Here is a 19,638-nt window from a genome sequence, read left to right on the forward strand (position 1 = left end):
GAATTCCTTGGAAAGTGGGGACCCAAAAATAAATAAATGGGGTCTCGCCTACCAAGTAACAACCAGCACTGAGCTAAAAGCCAAGTGCTACGCCCCGCACTCCTGGTGGCGGTGGGTGCGGGGTTTATGGTATGATAATATTGTTCTTTACAGACAGCCTACAGGTCCCAGCAAGGCTGCCCAGCATGCCGGCACTTGGAGAACCATATGTGCCAGCATGCCTGGACATTAAGGTCCCGCTGGCACCTGTAGTCCTCACGAAAAGAAAATATTAAAATAAACACAAAACACATCTTAAAAAAAAAGTTTTATTATATTTATTTATTATCATTGTTGTTATATGCAATAATTTAGCGCAGCCTCATTCTGCTTTTTTGTTCACATATTGTGGGAGTGACTTCCCGTTTCCTTACGGCTGCTGCTTGGCATAGCACCCCATACCTAAGCGCCCGAGAACCTTGGGTTATTCCTTTCTTCCACACATTTATTACCAGTTATTTATATAGCACACACATATCCTGCAGCACTTTACATAGAATATTTGACCATTCAGTCTCTGACCCCAGTGGAGCTTACAATCTACTGTACTGTATATTCCCTACCACATGTACACGCACACACATTCATGCTAGGGTTCATTTTGTTAGGAGCCAGTGAACCTCCCAGTATATTTTTGGATTGTGGGAGGAAACTGGAGTACCCAGAGGAAACCCACGCAAGCACTGGGAGAACATACAACTCCACACAGTTAGAGCAATGGTGGGAATCGAACCCATGACCTCAGTGCTGTGAGGCAATAATGCTAACCATTACACTGGGGCGGCGGCCTTTCAGCTCTTTTTCATGGCCGTCGCCTAGTCAGCGCTTCCGGCGTCTTCCTCCGGTGTCTACACCTAGGATGCGGCAGCCTTACAGCTCATTTTCATGGCTGCCGCCTCCCCAGGGCTCCCGGCGTCTTCACCTGGTGGGCGGTGGCCTTTCAGCTCATTTGCATGTATGAGGCCCTTCCAAGACTTGCACTGAGTCTTCTATCTTCAGGAGCTCTTCATTGGTCCTCTTCCTCCGTCAGACTGACAACCGCTCTCTCGCACTGACTCATATAAGTCAGCCAGAGGGGGTGGGGTGATGACGCGGTGAGTCGTAATTGACTTGTGGCGGCCATCTGTAGACAGGAGACCGGCAGACCAACGCGTTTCAAGGATTCTCTCCCCTTTATCAAGAAGGGGAGAGAATCCTTGAAACGCGTTGAAGTATCCATGCTGTGACAGACATCCATCTACTGTGGGACGTTCTTTTATTGCAGAATCCATGTTTGTTAAGTCTCATTAAATAAATTATTGTGTGGTTTTAACTACATTGGTCTGCCGGTCTCCTGTCTACAACGTGTGGGAGATGGATAAAGAAACCTTTCAGCGCACTCGAGACTGAATTTTAATGTAAGTGTTATTCCTACTGTCTACTGTTTTGAAAAAACCATCTTTTATTCTGCTATCAATACAAAAGATACCTTTATGGGAATGCGAGACTGAATTTGAAAGTGAGTGTCTTTCTGATTACGTTGAATCGGGTTGAAGATTCCGTTGGATCAGCTCGCATAACAGCTTAGTCAGACGTTTACATGACGTTTTTTATTGTTTTCATATTTTAAAACAGTAGTAGCGCTAGTTTGTATCTCTTTTTATACATAATTATTTGCACTTGTGGAATTTTTGAGGGTGAATTCCATTGATTCAGAACTAGCCGCTTATGCAACAGCGCAGGGCTGCATTCACTCGATATATTTCTTTTGTATTGGTGTATCTAACCTGCACTCTATCCAACCTGCACCGTGTCGAAGTCAAAAATATTACATAGAGAGAACATACAGACTCCACACATTATGAGTCGCTATACTTGCGAATACGCACAGCGCGCACCACAATATATGGTAACATATGCATTTACACAGACATTACACAAAGATATATTCAACACATATTTCATACAGCACATAAATTGAACATACCAAGCACCAGACATCATAAGGTTTTAAATTATATAATGGAGTAACGTCATGTATGTGTATCATTGGAGCGGAGCAAGATGGACATGTCGTGCTTGGTGTCAAAGTAACCAGATTAGTGTGTAGATTCATTTGATGCCTGTTATTAAGTTGTAGCACATTGCCATGAGTAGATATGATTGAATGTATGAATATTAAGCAACAATTCAACTGACGAGAAAGGACATTCCATTTAAAGCATGTGGACAGGAAACTCAGGCCAGCCCTTTTGATGTCTTCAAGGCTTGCATATAAACTGACCAATGACTCCTCATGAATGAGAAAGTTCCCTCCCCTAGACTAATAACAAGAGACCTGTGCACGCCCCCAACTCTCAGTGTATTGCTGAACACATACACACACAGATGGCCCTGTTTGTCCCAGATGCTGAACAAGATGGGTTTCTGACGATACTCTGCTGTGAGCATGGAGGGGGAGCGTAGTGAGCATTTGAGCAAAATATGGTAATTGTATTGCTGGCGGTGTCTGTATTTGAATTAGTTTGTAATAACTGCTTACTGTATAAACTGTAACCATGTAACTATATATATATATACTGTACATTGTGATATAATGAATACATATCCTTTTAATAACAAATATATACATCAATGAGCTTTGGAACTCAGATAATGTGTGGGTGTATTGTTTTCTCTTATGGGATGTAGTGTTTTTGCGATGTATAGCGCACATTCATAGCACATGGTAATAAGATGCGCAGGCGTCCACAGTATATATTAGAGCTGGCATTTTAAATATTTGTTAGAAAGTAATTTGACTTCAACAACTGTAAGCCACGCTTTATCTGACCCGCATTTTATTTAACCCGCCTTGCATTCAAGCCACAATGTAACCTGCACTGTATCCGCCCCATGCTGTATCTGACCCACAATATATACAACGGACAGTGTATGCGACCTGTACTGTATCTGACTTATACTGTATATAACAAATTTGAGTGGAAATGGCTGGAAATGAATGTTATTGAGGTTAATACACTAGGGACAAAAAAAGGCCCAAATTAAGTGATTTTAGTTTTTTTTGTAAATTTTTGAAAATAAATCCAAATCCAAAGCCAGTCATGGCGGTTTGGTAAATCCAAAGCCGGCCGAAAAATTAGAACCAAATCCAAATCCAGCAAAATGGCCCGGCGCACATCCCTAATTTTATCATATACCAAATATAATCATTACAGATATAATGCTTTGTAAATGTTGGGGTACAAATAATGCAAATGGCCAGCCAGGAGTACCCAGATGGAAAGTGATTGAGAGTCACTGATCTAATTAACTATTGATTGCTCTGATCCCACAATTTCAAAACAAAGAAATCAGTAAGGAGCAGTAGATTAAGAAGAACTGCATAGGGGAACTGAAATAGCCTGCAAGATGCTGGAATCATGGTTTTGTTTTTTTTAAATTATTACTGCTTTAAAAAATCGCCCCCACAATAGTCTCTGACCCAAGTTACATATATCACATATATCGTAAGAATGCGTTCATACATAACATCTTATTGAGGCTATACATGTCCTTTAAGCAACAATGTCATGAAATCACTTTTTTAACGGTCTTCAAACAGTACACAAAATCTTACCATTTCACGCTCTCTGTAGTACTATACTGGCATAAATAATTCACTTCAAATAAAATATAAATGTCCTGCATACCTTGCATGATGTAAAGTACCAACAGCCAAGTGTAGACACAGGGACTGGTAACGCGCATCCACCACTTACTGAACAAAGGAAACAGCACCACCCTTACTAAACCTTTCCGAGTAAGAGATGTCCATGGGCTTTCAGGTTTAGCTTTGGCAAATGTTGACCCTGAAATAAATGTAAATGGACAGCACTGAATCAAGAGACTCCATCTTGGATCTTGTTTCCTGTTTGGGCATACAAAAAGCAGTTCCTGTTTTGGACCTTAGCTTGAGTACTCTGGGCCTAATTCAGATCTGATCGTAGATTTGCAAAATTTAGTACATCTACGATCATTTACTCTGAGATGCGGGGGGACGCCCAGCACAGGGCTAGTCTGCCCCGCACAGGTACAAAAGCATCACAATGCGGCGATGCTTTTGTACCTGGCGAGTAGCTCCCTACCTGCGCAGCTCCTGCGCACTGTCAGGAAGCTACTTGCCACATCCCGGGTTGCAGCGGCTATGTGTGACATCACGCAGCCACCATGGCCCGCCCCCCTTCCCCAACGGTCCGGACACGCCCCCTCCTGCCCCACAAGCACCTCTGTCTGTAAATCATGCAGAGGCGATCGCAGCCCTAAGATGCTGATAGCATCTCACTTTGCTCCCCGGGGTGTGCACGGGCAGTGTGGCCGCTGCGTGTGCGCACTCCACAAAGTAACTCAGAATGCGTTTTCTGCCCTGCAGAAATGCAGTCTGAATTCCCCCCTCTGCCTGCTCATCTCGTGCTACTTGTTGCTGTTACCTTCAACTTCTGATCAACCTAACTTGTGTACTGACCAGGCTACATATGACTACCCAAGTGTATAACACTAGTATCATAAAACTGAATTTCACTGTACATTCATAACTCCAAGCACGGTTACTATACCAGTTGCACAATAGTAAAATTGGTTTAAAATGTCATTATATATTGAGAAGGGATGCAGAGAGGATACCGACGGACGGGATCCCGGCACACGAAATACAGACACCGGAATCCCAACCGCAGCTGGGACACCGACGCTGACATCCAGGCAGGACTTGTGATCCCGGCATCTAAATATTGACACACGAAATCCCAAACATTCTTTCAGCAGGACACACGGGGGGTGGGAGGGGGGGGGGTTTAGCCGTCGGAATGGGGGTTAGGGTTAAGGTATGGGAAGGTTAGGGTTAGGTACGGCCAGAGAGGATTAGGGTTAGGCACTTAGCATGGGAGGTTAGGGTTAGGCATCTAGCGGGGAGGGTTAAGTTTAGGCAGTGGGGGAAGGGAGAGCTAAGGTTAGGCACCAAGCGGGGAGGGTTAGGGTTAGGTACCACCGGGGAGGGTTAGGGTAGGGTAGAGGTGAGGGTTAGGGGGCTTACTGGGGGACTGTCTGTATTCTGATGGACGTGATACCACTGTCGGTATACTGAGAGCTGGCATCCCATCCATCGTCAAATCATACTGATACCATTGAGAAAATGAGGGCATACAGGTGGCCTAAGAGGGGTGTACCAAAGATTTTGCACTGGGGCCAAGGGCACCTCTAGCTACAGCTTGGGAAGTTCCCTACAGTAGGAGCAGCCATTTTGTTGGCCTAACCAGTATTCACGAGAACGCACTTTATCAATTCAATAGGAATGACATTACTGTACCTCACAAACAGCCAAACTGCATCTACGGCTTTTCATATTCTATGAAAAATCAATGGGAGTTGACGCAGATTTTTGTTCACAGCTCCTGAGTAGGTGCAATGTAGGAAAATAAATATCCCTATTTTATTCTAAAGATGTCAGGACTTGGGGCCCAATTCAGACCTGATCGCTGTGCTGCAAATTACAGATAGTGATCAGATAGTCACCGCCTAGGGGGAGTGAAAATTCACTCCAGGCAAGTGTGTGATTGCATGTGTACGCTGTGCAAAAATTCCCCTCAGTCAGCGGACAGCTGTAAAACCGTTCACATCACACTGACTATCGAATGTTTTTCCCATTCTGTGCAGTGTGTGCCTAGCGCAATGCTTACTCCTCCAGTGCAAAGAAATCAGGCTATCGGGCAAAGGTTATCGATTCCGCACCAGTCAAAAGAAATTTATTTTGTTCATAATTATAATTGTGTGCCAGAATAGTTTAGTATATTGGGAAAACGCTCCCTAATTATACAAGTCTGGTGGTGCACCCTGAGTCAGTATTATAGCTGAAGATAAGGTTGAAGAAAAGAAGACTCTTGTGTGGGCGCATTTTATAAGATAAGGACAGTATAAACCTGGGACACAAGGTTTTATCACTATCACAAATTTGCAAGGTCAATCAAGATCTCATTAATACAAGCAGAGCTTGTACTGGTGTGGTAGGATTCGGATGTAGTACTGTTGGTGTCTACATCCTTCTACTAGTCTATTATTGATCTAGTTCAGGCTTTTTCAACCAGTGTGCCGTGGCACACTAGTGTGCTGCGACCAGGGGCGTATCTAGCCATTGGCCAGGATGGCACTCGCCATGGGCGCCAGCTGAGGAGGGGCGCCAGCTGAGGGGCGCCGCCTGGTTGTGCCACCCGTGGCCAAGGGGCAGATTCACTATGCCCCTGTGTCCCCCACCTGCAGGGATGCCCGGCAAAGACCACAGAAGGCAGCAGCGGCAGACACTGTTCTTCTCGCCAGAGTCCGGCACCGCTCCGCAGTCTGCACTACAATCAAGTAACTCTTTAAAACTACAGCTCCCAGCAGCCATTGCTGCTGTGAGCTCCCGGCAGCAATGGCTGCTGGGAGCTGTAGTTTTGCAGAGTTACTTGATTGTAGCATGGACTGCGGAGCGGTGCCGGACTCTGGCGAGAAGAACAGTGTCTGCCGCTGCTGCCTTCTGTGATTTTTGTCGGGCACCGGACGACGACAACACAGGTCAGCAGCGGCGGATTGGGATGCCCCCCTCCCCTCCCGTTGACTTCAGTGGCCGTGCTCCGCCCCACTTTGGCCGATTCCTATATCCGCGGCTGCGTGAAACTGGAGCCGCGGCTGTGAAGCTAGTGTAGTGTGTGCTGAGGCAAGTGACCAGGGACAGCGAGCGCACAGAGGGGCCAGGCAAACAGTGTAATAGCAGGGGGTGCACTGGAGCCATACAACCCTTGGTCCCTAGGACCCAGCAGCCTGCAGCAACTGGAATCGAGACCTTGGCCTCAGACAGAAGCATGTGCAGGTTAGTGATGCCCCCCCAACTCCCACCTGGCGGCTGTGGCTTGCACTGTATCCTCCCCCTCCCCCCCTCCCACTTGGCAGCTGCATGCGGGGAGGCAAGGGACACACATCATGGGAAGGTGAAATAGCTTGTGTGTCAGCATCTGTTTGTGTGTCAGCGTCTGTCAGTGTCAGTTTCTGTATGTCAGTAAGTCAGGGTCTGTGTTAACATCTGTCAGTGTGTCAGCATCTATCAGTGTATCAGCTTCTGTCTGTGTCAGCATCAGTGTGTCAGCATGTTTCTGTGTGTCAGTGTCAGCATCTGTCTGTGTGTCAGTATCTGTCTGTGTGTCTGTGTCAGCATAAGTGTGCCAGCATCTGTCTGTGTGTCAGTGTGTCATTGTCTGTTTGCATGTCAGGGTCTGTGTGTAAACATCTGTGTCAGTGTGTAAGCCTCAGCGTGTCAGCATCTTTCTGTGTGTCTCTGTCAGCATCAGTGTGTCAGCATCTGTTTGTGTCTCAGTGTGTCAGCTGTGTGCGTCAGCCCCCTAGATAGAGTACCCCCCCCCCCCCCCCGAATGCAAGAACATACACAGTCCACCCCATTTTTTATTTATTTTTGTAGGCCAATGTGTTTTAATATTTTAAATGTGCGAGCCAATTTTTTTTTTTTTTTTTCCTGTGGGGGATAATTTATTTTATTTTTCCTGTTTGGAGTCATTGTGGTTTTTTCCTGTTGGGGCCAATGTGTTTGATTGTTTTTTGTAGAGGCCAATGTGTGTGTTTGTTTTCTGTGGGTGCCAATATATGGGTTTTTTTTATGTGGGGGCCAATGTGTTTATTTTTTCTGTGGATGCCAATATGTTTTTTTTTATGTTAGGGCCAATGTGTTTTTTTTTAAATTTCCTACAGGGGTCAGTATGTTCATTTTTTTTCATGTCGGTGGTCAATTTGTTTGTTTTCTTGTGAAAGCCAGTGTGTTTTTATTTTATTTTTTCTGTGTTGTTTAATATGTTTTCTTTTCTGTAGGGCCAATGGTGTGTGTGTGGGTTTTTTTTCTGTGGGGGTCAAATATTTTTTTCTCTGACGTCCTAGTGGATGCTGGGAACTCCGTAAGGACCATGGGGAATAGACGGGCTCCGCAGGAGACTGGGCACTCTAAAAGAAAGATTAGGTACTATCTGGTGTGCACTGGCTCCTCCCTCTATGCCCCTCCTCCAGACCTCAGTTAGATTTCTGTGCCCGGCCGAGCTGGATGCACACTAGGGGCTCTCCTGAGCTCCTAGAAAGAAAGTATATGTTAGGTTTTTTATTTTACATTGAGACCTGCTGGCAACAGGCTCACTGCAATGAGGGACTAAGGGGAGAAGAAGCGAACCTACCTGCTTGCAGCTAGCTTGGGCTTCTTAGGCTACTGGACACCATTAGCTCCAGAGGGATCGACCGCAGGACCCGTCCTTGGTGTTCGTTCCCGGAGCCGCGCCGCCGTCCCCCTTACAGAGCCAGAAGCATGAAGATGGTCCGGAAAATCGGCGGCAGAAGACTTCAGTCTTCACCAAGGTAGCGCACAGCACTGCAGCTGTGCGCCATTGCTCCTCATACACACTTCACACTCCGGTCACTGAGGGTGCAGGGCGCTGGGGGGGGGGGGCGCCCTGAGCAGCAATAAAAACACCTTGGCTGGCAAAATAATCACAATATATAGCCCCAGAGGCTATATATGTGATAATTACCCTGCCAGAATCCATAAAAAAGCGGGAGAAAAGTCTGCGAAAAAGGGGCGGAGCTATCTCCCTCGGCACACTGGCGCCATTTTCTCTTCACAGTGTAGCTGGAAGACAGCTCCCCAGGCTCTCCCCTGTAGTTTTCAGGCTCAAAGGGTTAAAAAGAGAGGGGGGGCACTAAATTTAGGCGCAATATTGTTTATACAAGCAGCTATTGGGGAAAATTCACTCAGTGATAGTGTTTATCCCTACATTATATAGCGCTCTGGTGTGTGCTGGCATACTCTCTCTCTGTCTCCCCAAAGGGCTGTGTGGGGTCCTGTCCTCAGTCAGAGCATTCCCTGTGTGTGTGCGGTGTGTCGGTACGGCTGTGTCGACATGTTTGATGAGGAGGCTTATGTGGAGGCGGAGCAGATGCCGATAAATGGGATGTCGCCCCCTGGGGGCCGACACCAGAGTGGATGGATGGGTGGAAGGTATTAACCGACAGTGTCAACTCCTTACATAAAAGGCTGGATGACGTAACAGCTATGGGACAGCCGGCTTCTCAGCCCGCGCCTGCCCAGGCGTCTCAAAGGCCATCAGGGGCTCAAAAACGCCCGCTCCCTCAGATGGCAGACACAGATGTCGACACGGAGTCTGACTCCAGTGTCGACGAGGTTGAGACATATACACAATCCACTAGGAACATCCGTTACATGATCCCGGCAATAAAAAATGTGTTACACATTTCTGACATTAACCCAAGTACCACTAAAAAAGGGTTTTATGTTTGGGGAGAAAAAGCAGGCAGTGTTTTGTTCCCCCATCAAATGAGTGAATGAAGTGTGAAAAAGCGTGGGTTCCCCCGATAAGAAACTGGTAATTTCTAAAAAGTTACTAATGGCGTACCTTTTCCCGCCAGAGGATAAGTTACGCTGGGAGATATCCCCTAGGGTGGATAAGGCGCTCACACGTTTGTCAAAAAAGGTGGCACTGCCGTCTTAGGATTCGGCCACTTTGAAGGTACCTGCTGATAAAAAGCAGGAGGCTATCCTGAAGTCTGTATTTACACACTCAGGTACTAGACTGAGACCTGCAGATAGTGCTGCTGCAGCGTGGTCTGTAACCCTGTCAAACAGGGATACTATTTTGCGAACATAAGTCGTCGTCTTATATATGAGGGATGCACAGAGGGATATTTTGCCGGCTGGCATCCAGAATTAATGCAATGGCCATTCTGTCTGGAGGGTATTAGAGACCCGACACTGGACAGGTGATGCTGACTTTAAAAAGGCACATAGAGCCTTATAAGGGTGAGGAATTGTTTGGGGATGGTCTCTGGGACCTCGTATCCACAGCAACAGCTGGGAAGAAAAAAATTTACCTCAGGTTTCCTCACAGCCTAAGAAAGCACTGTATTATCAGGTACAGTCCTTTCGGCTTCAGAAAAGCAAGCGGGTCAAAGGCGCTTCCTTTCTGCACAGAGACGAGGGAAGAGGGAAAAAGCTGCACCAGTCAGCCAGTTCCCAGAATCAAAATTCTTCCCCCGCTTCCTCTGAGTCCACCACATGACGCGGGGGCTCCACAGGCGTAGCCAGGTACGGTGGGGGGCCGCCGCAAAAATTTCAGCGATCAGTGGGCTCGCTCACAGGTGGATCCCTGGATCCTTCAAGTAGTATCTCAGGGGTACTGGCTGGAATTCGAGGCGTCTCCCCCCTGCCGTTTCCTAAAATCTGCCTTGCCGACAACTCCCTCAGGCAGGGAGGCTGTGCTAGAGGCAATTCACAAGCTGTATTCCCAGCAGGTGATAGTCAAGGTGCCCATACTTCAACAAGGACGGGGTTACTATTCCACACTGTTTGTGGTACCGAAACCGGACGGTTCGGTGAGACCCATTTTAAATTTGAAGTCCTTGAACACATACATAAAAAAATTCAAGTTCAAGATGGAATCGCTCAGGGCGGTTATTGCAAGCCTGGAGGAGGGGGATTACATGGTATCCCTGGACATCAAGGATGCTTACCTACATGTCCCCATTTACCATCCTCACCAGGAGTACCTCATATTTGTGGTACAGGATTGCCATTACCAATTCCAAACACTGCCGTTTGGACTGTCCACGGCACCGAGGGTCTTTACCAAGGTAATGGCAGAAATGATGATACTCCTTCGAAAAAAGGGAGTTTTTAATTATCCCGTACTTGGACGATCTCCTTATAAAGGCGAGGTCCATGGAGCAGTTGTTGGTCGGAGTAGCACTATCTCGGGAAGTGCTACAACAGCACGGATGGATTCTATACATTCCAAAGTCACAGCTGGTTCCTACCACACGCCTGCTGTTCCTGGGGATGGTTCTGGACACAGAACAGAAAAAAAGTGTTTCTCCCGCAGGAGAAAGCCAAGGAGCTGTCATCTCTAGTCAGAGACCTCCTGAAACCAAAACAGGTATCGGTGCATCACTGCACACGAGTCCTGGGAAAAATGGTAGCTTCTTACGAAGCAAAATTCCATTCGGCAGGTTCCATGCAAGAACCTTTCAGTGGGACCTCTTGGACAAGTGGTCGGAATCGCATCTTCAGATGCATCGGCTGATAACCCTGTCTCCAAGGACCAGGGTATCTGTACTGTGGTGGCTGCAGAGTGCTCATCTTCAAGAGGGCCGCAGATTCGGCATACAGGACTGGGTCCTGGTAACCACGGATGCCAGCCTTCGAGGCTGGGGGGCAGTCACACAGGGAATAAATTTCCAAGGACTTTGGTCAAGTCAGGAGTCGTCCCTACACATAAATATTCTGGAACTGAGGGCCATTTACAATGCTCTAAGTCTGGCAAGGCCTCTGCTTCAAAACCAGCCGGTACTGATCCAATCAGACAACATCACGGCAGTCGCCCATGTAAACCGACAGGGCGGCACAAGAAGCAGGATGGCGATGGCAGAAGCCACAAGGATTCTCCGATGGGCGGAAAATCACGTCTTAGCACTGTCAGCAGTGTTCATTCCGGGAGTGGACAACTGGGAAGCAGACTTCCTCAGCAGACACGACCGACACCCGGGAGAGTGGGGACTTCATCCAGAAGTCTTCCAACTGTTGGTAAACCGTTGGGAAAGGCCACAGGTGGACATGATGGCGTCCCGCCTAAACAAAAAACTAGATATTGCGCCAGGTCAAGGGACCCTCAGGCAATAGCTGTGGACGCTCTAGTGACACTGTGGGTGTACCAGTCGGTTTATGTATTCCCTCCTCTGCCTCTCATACCAAAGGTACTGAGAATAATAAGAATACGAGGAGTAAGAACGATACTCGTGGTTCCGGATGGGCCAAGAAGAGCTTGGTACCCAGAACTTCAAGAAATAATATCAGAGGACCCATGGCCTCTACCGCTCAGACAGGATCTGCTACAGCAGGGGCCCTGTCTGTTCCAAGACTTACCGCGGCTGCGTTGGACGGCATGGCGGTTGAATTCCGGATCCTAAAGCAAAAGGGCATTCCGGAGGAAGTCATTCCTACGCTGATAAAAGCCAGGAAAGAAGTAACCGCAAACCATTATCACCGTATTTGGCGAAAATATGTTGCGTGGTGTGAGGCCAGGAAGGCCCCAACAGAGGAATTTCAGCTGGGTCGTTTTCTGCACTTCCTACAGTCAGGAGTGACTATGGGCCTAAAATTGGGTTCCATTAAGGTCCAGATTTCGGCTCTGTCGATTTTCTTCCAGAAAGAACTGGCTTCACTGCCTGGAGTTCAGACATTTGTAAAGGGAGTGCTACATATTCAGCCCCTTTTTTGTGCCTTCTGTGGCACCTTGGGATCTCAACGTGGTGTTGAGTTTCTTAAAATCACATTGGTTTGAGCCACTTAAAACTGTGGATTTGAAATATCTCACGTGGAAAGTGGTCATGTTTTTGGCCTTGGCTTCGGCCAGGCGTGTGTCAGAATTGGCGGCTTTGTCATGTAAAAGCCCTTATCTGATTTTCCATATGGATAGGGCAGAATTGAGGACTCGTCCCCAGTTTCTCCCTAAGGTGGTATCAGCTTTTCACTTGAACCAACCTATTGTAGTGCCTGCGGCTACTAGGGACTTGGAAGATTCCAAGTTACTGGACGTAGTCAGGGCCTTAAAAATTTATATTTCCAGGACGGCTGGAGTCAGGAAAACTGACTCGTTTTTTATCCTGTAGGCACCCAACAAAATAGGTGCTCCTGCTTCTAAGCAGACTATTGTTCGCTGAATTTGTAGCACAATTCAGCTGGAGCATTCTGCGGCTGGATTGCCGCATCCTAAATCAGTAACAGTCCATTCCACGAGGAAAGTGGGCTCATCTTGGGCGGCTGCCCGAGGGGTCTCGGCTTTACAACTTTGCCGAGCTGCAACTTGGTCAGGGGCAAACACGTTTGCTAAATTCTACAAGTTTGATACCCTGGCTGAGGAGGACCTTGAGTTCTCTCATTCGGTGCTGCAGAGTCATCCGCACTCTCCCGCCCATTTGGGAGCTTTGGTATAATCCCCATGGTCCTTACGGAGTTCCCAGCATCCACTAGGACGTCAGAGAAAATAAGATTTTACTCACCGGTAAATCTATTTCTCGTAGTCCGTAGTGGATGCTGGGCGCCCATCCCAAGTGCGGATTGTCTGCAATACTTGTATATAGTTATTGCCTAACTAAAGGGTTATTGTTGAGCCATCTGTTGAGAGGCTCAGTTATATTTCATACTGTTAACTGGGTATAGTATCACGAGTTATACGGTGTGATTGGTGTGGCTGGTATGAGTCTTACCCGGGATTCAAAATCCTTCCTTATTGTGTCAGCTCTTCCGGGCACAGTATCCTAACTGAGGTCTGGAGGAGGGGAATAGAGGGAGGAGCCAGTGCACACCAGATAGTACCTAATCTTTCTTTTAGAGTGCCCAGTCTCCTGCGGAGCCCGTCTATTCCCCATGGTCCTTACGGAGTTCCCAGCATCCACTACGGACTACGAGAAATAGATTTACCGGTGAGTAAAATCTTATTTTTCTTTGGAGGCATAGCATAATGTGAATAACGGACATTATTGTGCGTTATAATGTGAGTAAGGGACACTACTGTGTGGTGTAATATGAAATAAGGGTACAATTGTGTGGCCATGCCCCTTTTTTGGCACACGCGACTTCCATATTTTAACTATGAGGGAGGGAGGGGAGGGGGGGGCGCCATTCCCTTACTTTGCCAGGGGTGCTCGGACCCCTAGATACACCCCTGGCTGCGACCAGTTGCAAGGTGTGCCGCGGAGCCAGAGCAGCTTCCTGCACCTTCAGAGTGAACTGTTGGCCCGGGCTTTTCTTAGAGGATCAGTCGTGCTCCGACCGTGACCTATGCCTTGAAGACGCGGCGGTGTGATATCATAGGTCACGGACGCTGCGTCTCACCACCCAGCCAGCCCACCTACCTGCATACACATCTTCCAGTTCCTGCCTGTATACACAGCTTTCCTTGCCCACCCACATCCACACCTGTCCGAACGCCCACTGCTCAGTATTCGCAGCACTCCACTATGAACAACCCCCGCCACTGAGAGACAGGTGACCGGTAGGGGCAAATATTTGTTATTTTATTTCTCAGGCGGGGAACAATAGGATTTATGTGGGGAGAATAAGGATTTAAGGATTTATGGGGGGAATAATGTGAATAATTCATGTGGGGAGCAATAGGATTTATGTGGGGAGCAATGTGATTGATTTATGTGTGAGCAACATGATTTATGTGGGGAGCAATGTGATTGTTTTTTCTGTGTAGGCCAATGTATGTGTGTTTTTTTTTTTTTTTTTTTTACTGTGAGGGCCAATGTGTGTTTTTTATTATTTTTTTCTGTGGGGAACTGATGGTGCGCCTTTGCAATTTTAAAATATTGTTCGGTGTACCGCGAGTAAAAAAAGGTTAAAAATCACTGATATAGACAAACCAGAACACACTATATTTTTATACAAATTTTATTCGTGTCTGTTTTTCTAACAATGGGATACAAAATGTATATTACGTAAAAAAAAAGAATAAAAGTTAAGTTTTTATTAACTAATACATCTCTTTCCTCAACAAGTATAATAAGAGTGTGCCCACACAAGAGTCTACTTTTCTTCAACCTTATCTACTCCCAGAAAAGGGACAGTTACCACCCACAAACATCCTCTTCCTGTCAATCACCTTGCGAATGCCCGCGTGATCTAAATATTCGCACCATCCTGTCGCTGTTTGGTGATGCATCACATTGCGGTGCATACGCATGCGTAGTAGTTTGATAATCGCCCACTCTGTACGAAAACACACAGCAGTGACCAGGTCTGAATCAGGCTCCTGGTTCAGAACCTCTGGTACACTTTACCTAATGATTAGCAAGGCATTTAGACATTTTTAAAAACTCAAATTTGGTCAACAGACTTTTGAGATAAAGCTGTATAAAGGGTTAAATGATGTGGAACAGCTATGTGGGGGTGTCATATAGATGACAACACATGACATTATGAACTTACAGCTGGAAGATAGATGTAGTCATGTTCATCTGAGCTGCGGTGCGTGTGTGCACACATAGTCGCTTGTGTATATTCGCACCCATGACCCATGCACTTTGCATTGCGCGATAGTGGGTGCGAATCGGTGCACACGTACGTACACATCTGAGTAAGCTGAGCAATGCATTTTTAAAGTGGCTAAAAATTATATTGAAATCTCATCACAGGCATTTTAAGCTTTATGCTTGCTTACTGTACTTGTTCCGCTGTTAATAAAAAATTAGCCATGTCACATCTTTTAAGAACCCAAAATACTTTGCTTATGGAAGCTAACATACTTCTGTACTTCCCTGCCATCTTATTGCAGATTTTTGGAAGGTTTAGGGCAATTTCCCCACTTTTCCTCACACTAATCATGGGTAAAACCATGTAGACTTTCCACGCGACCTCGTGTATCTCAGTAATGACGCAAGTATTTCGTCAATTGATTGCAATAGTTCTTACTGAAATGAAAGGCTGCAAGCTTATGATGAATATTAATGTCTGCTGGCAAAAATGTCCCTTGGTACCAATAGGGCAGAAACAGAAATAGCTATAGGAAAGCTGGAATTGTTTTCCAGAAAAGGTGGAAATACTGCTAATTATTTGTCCAGTCTGCAAATTATCTGCATAGAGTAGACTGTGTACAGCCTGTAATTGCACTTTAATAACCCAAGGATAAGTTGTTAAAGAGTATTATGGGAATTCATTGTCAAATAAAAAGAGTGCTGGTGGGCCAAGCAACTGGGCTTAAGTATAGGAATTCTGAGTCATGTGCGGAATCTTGGCATTATCCATGATCACTACTTGACACTTAAACATCAGGTGTCAGCCATGATCAAATATTCATGCTTTGAAACATAACTAGGATCAAGTATTTCCCCAGAAGATCTCCCTATACTTATACATGCAACTGCATAATCAGGCTTGACCTACTGCAATGCACTCTAACTTGGACTGCCATAACTATAACTTCATCACTTAGTACAAAAATCTTCCCCCATGATTGGATGTATCATGCATTGCATATTGCATGCAATATTTTCCACCACTTACCGCATTCATCACACAGTCTATTAAAGCCGTATGCATAATTGCAAATATAAATGCAAGGGACAACTCTTCCGATAAGAGCTATCCTCTACATTGTGAGGAATTCCAGGTTTATGACCAGGGAGTCCTAGTGCTCAAGCTGCAGGTGGGACAGAAGGATCCTTTGGATCCCTCTCATGGGAATTCTGTGGTGAGAATCCCATAATCCCATAGGCTTCTATTAGCAATGCCATCTATAAATGGGGTTGCTTATCGGGAACAAGTTCTATAAGGTTTTGTGCCCGGAGCTTGATGCATACCAGTACATCGCAACCCCATAGAAGTCTGCAAGGCTGGTGCCCTGTAGCAGACATGGGGATTGCAGAAAACTGCAATTTTCAGAGGTTTGACCACGTTTGAGGTTAGTACATCCTGCCCCTTAGTCTTTTAACTAACCTGCCCCGTTCTAGTCACACAATACCCATCTTACAATAAAACATAAGTACTTACCTCTGACAAGGTCCACATCAATCAGATCAGATTTCATATGGGCCATCTTCTTTGGCTTATTCTTGAAACCCTAAGAGATGAAGAAACATATCAAAGAGGATATTATATTGACTGTTTGCTCTCCCCAACAGACTTTAAATCCATACAGTTTGCTTTATAGAGCAGGATTGGCTACATTTCTTGTTACAGCTTACAAGGCAGCTTTTAATGCAAGTGGATACAGTTAGAGAACAACTGACCCACAAACCATGACAATTAAAAGGAAGCAAAACAGTAGCTTTGAAGCTGAGAGGGATACAGAAATGATATGTCCTCCTAGCACTGTCATCATTATGCAAAATGAAGGGTCATACCTGTGAGTATCGTGTCTAAGGAATTGCCATAGAGAGAGATGCATTGGTGCAGTTGGCTCCCAGTGGTTGATTCAGTTTAGGAACAAGGTGCGTTAATATCACCATTGTGGTAATATTCTGAAGATATCACTTGTATTTTTTACTTTAGTATGTGAAATCGGCATTTAATTCAACTGCAGTTTTCACTTTGCACCTCTTAGGCTTTTACCTATTTTCTGTGTAATGCATGTGATGTACATGGATGGAATTAACATAAGACTACGAAAAGTCTGCCAATAAATATACCCTAAACACCTTAACACTTTTAGAGATCCAAAATAATTTTCAACCTGTATTTTCTGACTTTTTAATTTAATGTAATCAGATTATAATTACACCAGTCTGATAATAATGATAGAAGTCATGACCACTACCTGTCCAACTTTTGGTTTACTTACTGCTAGACTGGTGATGGGTTTGAAAAAGGTCCTTATTCAGTGGTGAAACGTTGACTTCTGACTCACTTTGCTAATGAAAAAAGATGCTGAAGCTACAGTATTTCGGCGATTGCAATCTTTCCTACTTTCTCTTGATACTGACTAAAGACACTTTTGTGAGAATGAGGTGAATGGATGGAGATAAGGGACTTTATTTTTTAAAATAAAATTATCAGTATTTTTGTATTAGTCACTTTGTGGTATCTATATATGAAAAACAGTGGCTGGTAGACCATGCGATAAAGACAAGTGTCGGCACAGAGAAAACGGGGCTGCTGTGTCTTATTTATTCTCATCTTTCACTACAGCGAAAGACGGCAACATAACCCCACAACATATGTGTAACAGTAATAGCAACGTACACTCTGCATCCAAGTTCTAATATACTTGCTAATTGACTGTGCTTGCATCACCCAGACATGTTCACAGTGTAATGTACATGGTTCTCTCCTTTCTGTATTTAGGTTGAAGTAAAGTTTGTTTGAAAGTATATACTGCATTATTCTAATATATACCACACCGCACGGCAACACCAGCAACTGGTAAAGCCAGGACTTAAGCGCTATATGCGCCCTATAACTAGCTTAGCAAGATGGACAATCTTGTTCAATATACAGTAAGCAGCACTCCCTGCAACATTTAGAGGCACCACAGTGCGCAGTTAAACCGCCAAAATTTCCATAACCCCACTCATGCAGATTTCGATGTCTCTTCCTTGCTTTTCTCTAGTGATGGGAGACACAATGCCATTCAGAGATGGCAAAGATAACTTATGAAATATATGACTTGTATAACTACCAAGAAGAAAGAGATATGTACTGTTTAATCATCCAAATCTTATTCTGTACTGCACATCTACAATATGTTGTTTTTATTCTTTTTACTTTTTCAGGCTATAAATTATCAGTATGTCTGCTTTCTGGAAAGGAGAGTGTTTGTAGCTTGCATGGCGAATACCTGCTTCCTATATAAATGTGAAAGGGGTCATCTCACTTTATAGAAGCCTCCAGATCTTGATTTCTTCCACATTTTATACTGAAAGTTTAACATTAAGAAGATTACACGTGTGTATTACCTTCACCTTGATCTCCTTTTGTTCTACTGATTTCTCCCATATTTGCTGGTCATATGCTCCAATCTGAAACAGAAGAAGGAGTGATAAGTGTGGTTCCAGGACAGAACAAACGAGATGAAGAAAATAGGAATTTGATACCTACCGGTAATTCCTTTTCTCGTAGTCCATAGTGGATTCTGGGGTTCTGTACTTTAGTACCATGGGGGTATAGATCGGGTCCACTGGAGCCTGGCACTTTAAAACCTTTTGTGTGTGTATGTGTGTTGTGGCTGGATGGTTCCTGAGTTCCGCCCTGTCTGCATGAAAAAAAAAAAAAAAAAAAAAGTCTCTTACAGGATAAGGCCCCCAATTCAGAGACACGTCTGGCAGACACTAATGCTAACAACATCCCCGTCTTCTAGGTTAAAAATTTGAACTCCACCCTATGTAAGGGTTCAAACCACTCCGATTGAAGAAAGGACAGAACCATATTGAGATCCTACGGAGCAATGGGAAGTACAAAGGGCGGTTGCATATTAAGCACTCCTTCTAGGAAAGTTTGTACTTCCGGCAACATGGCAAGTTGTTTCTCGAAGAAAACAGAGAGCGCCGAAATCTGGACTTTGATGAAGCCTAAGCTTTGGCCCATATCCACTCCCGCTTGTAGGAAAAGTAGAAAACGACCAATTCAAAATTCCACGGGAGACACTTTTCTACTTTCACACCAGGAAACATACTTTTTCCAGATATGATGATAATGTTTTGACGTAACCTACTTCCTGGCCTGGACCATGATGGAAACAAACCAGGAGGGAAGACCTTTTCTTGCTAGGATCTCACTCTCAACTTCCAGGCCGTCAAAAGTAGCCGCTGTAAGTCTGGATATACAAACGGACTTTGTTGAAGCTCCTTTCGGAGAGCCAGGGATCCTCCAGAGCCAAAGTGAGGAGGTCCGAGTACCACGCCCGTCAAGGCCAATCCGGGACAATTAGAATTGCTTGGACGCTTTCCCTTCTTAGTCTTTTTAAAACCCTTGGAATTAGAGGAAGAGGAGGGAACAGATACACAAACTGGTACGTCCAAGGTGTCGGCAGCGCATCCACTGCTACAGCC

The 19,638-nt window shown here is 45.3% G+C and overlaps 1 protein-coding gene across 4 annotated transcripts in view; it reads right to left on the bottom strand.

Moving 5' to 3' along the window:
• The window catches only part of PHTF1 (putative homeodomain transcription factor 1), a 281,464-nt gene that overhangs the window by 204,430 nt on the left and 57,396 nt on the right, over positions 1–19,638 (bottom strand). For all 4 annotated transcript variants that reach the window (XM_063955405.1, XM_063955406.1, XM_063955404.1 and 1 more), the window contains 3 exons: positions 18,547–18,609; positions 16,643–16,712; positions 3,711–3,869 (listed from right to left, as the gene is read on the bottom strand). In XM_063955405.1, coding sequence (XP_063811475.1) covers positions 3,711–3,869; positions 16,643–16,712; positions 18,547–18,609 — 292 coding nt within the window. The remainder of the gene's footprint in view (positions 1–3,710; positions 3,870–16,642; positions 16,713–18,546; positions 18,610–19,638) is intronic.

The sequence above is a fragment of the Pseudophryne corroboree genome, chromosome 2 (assembly GCF_028390025.1).
Source record: "Pseudophryne corroboree isolate aPseCor3 chromosome 2, aPseCor3.hap2, whole genome shotgun sequence".
In the NCBI taxonomy this organism is placed as follows: Eukaryota; Metazoa; Chordata; class Amphibia; order Anura; family Myobatrachidae; genus Pseudophryne; species Pseudophryne corroboree.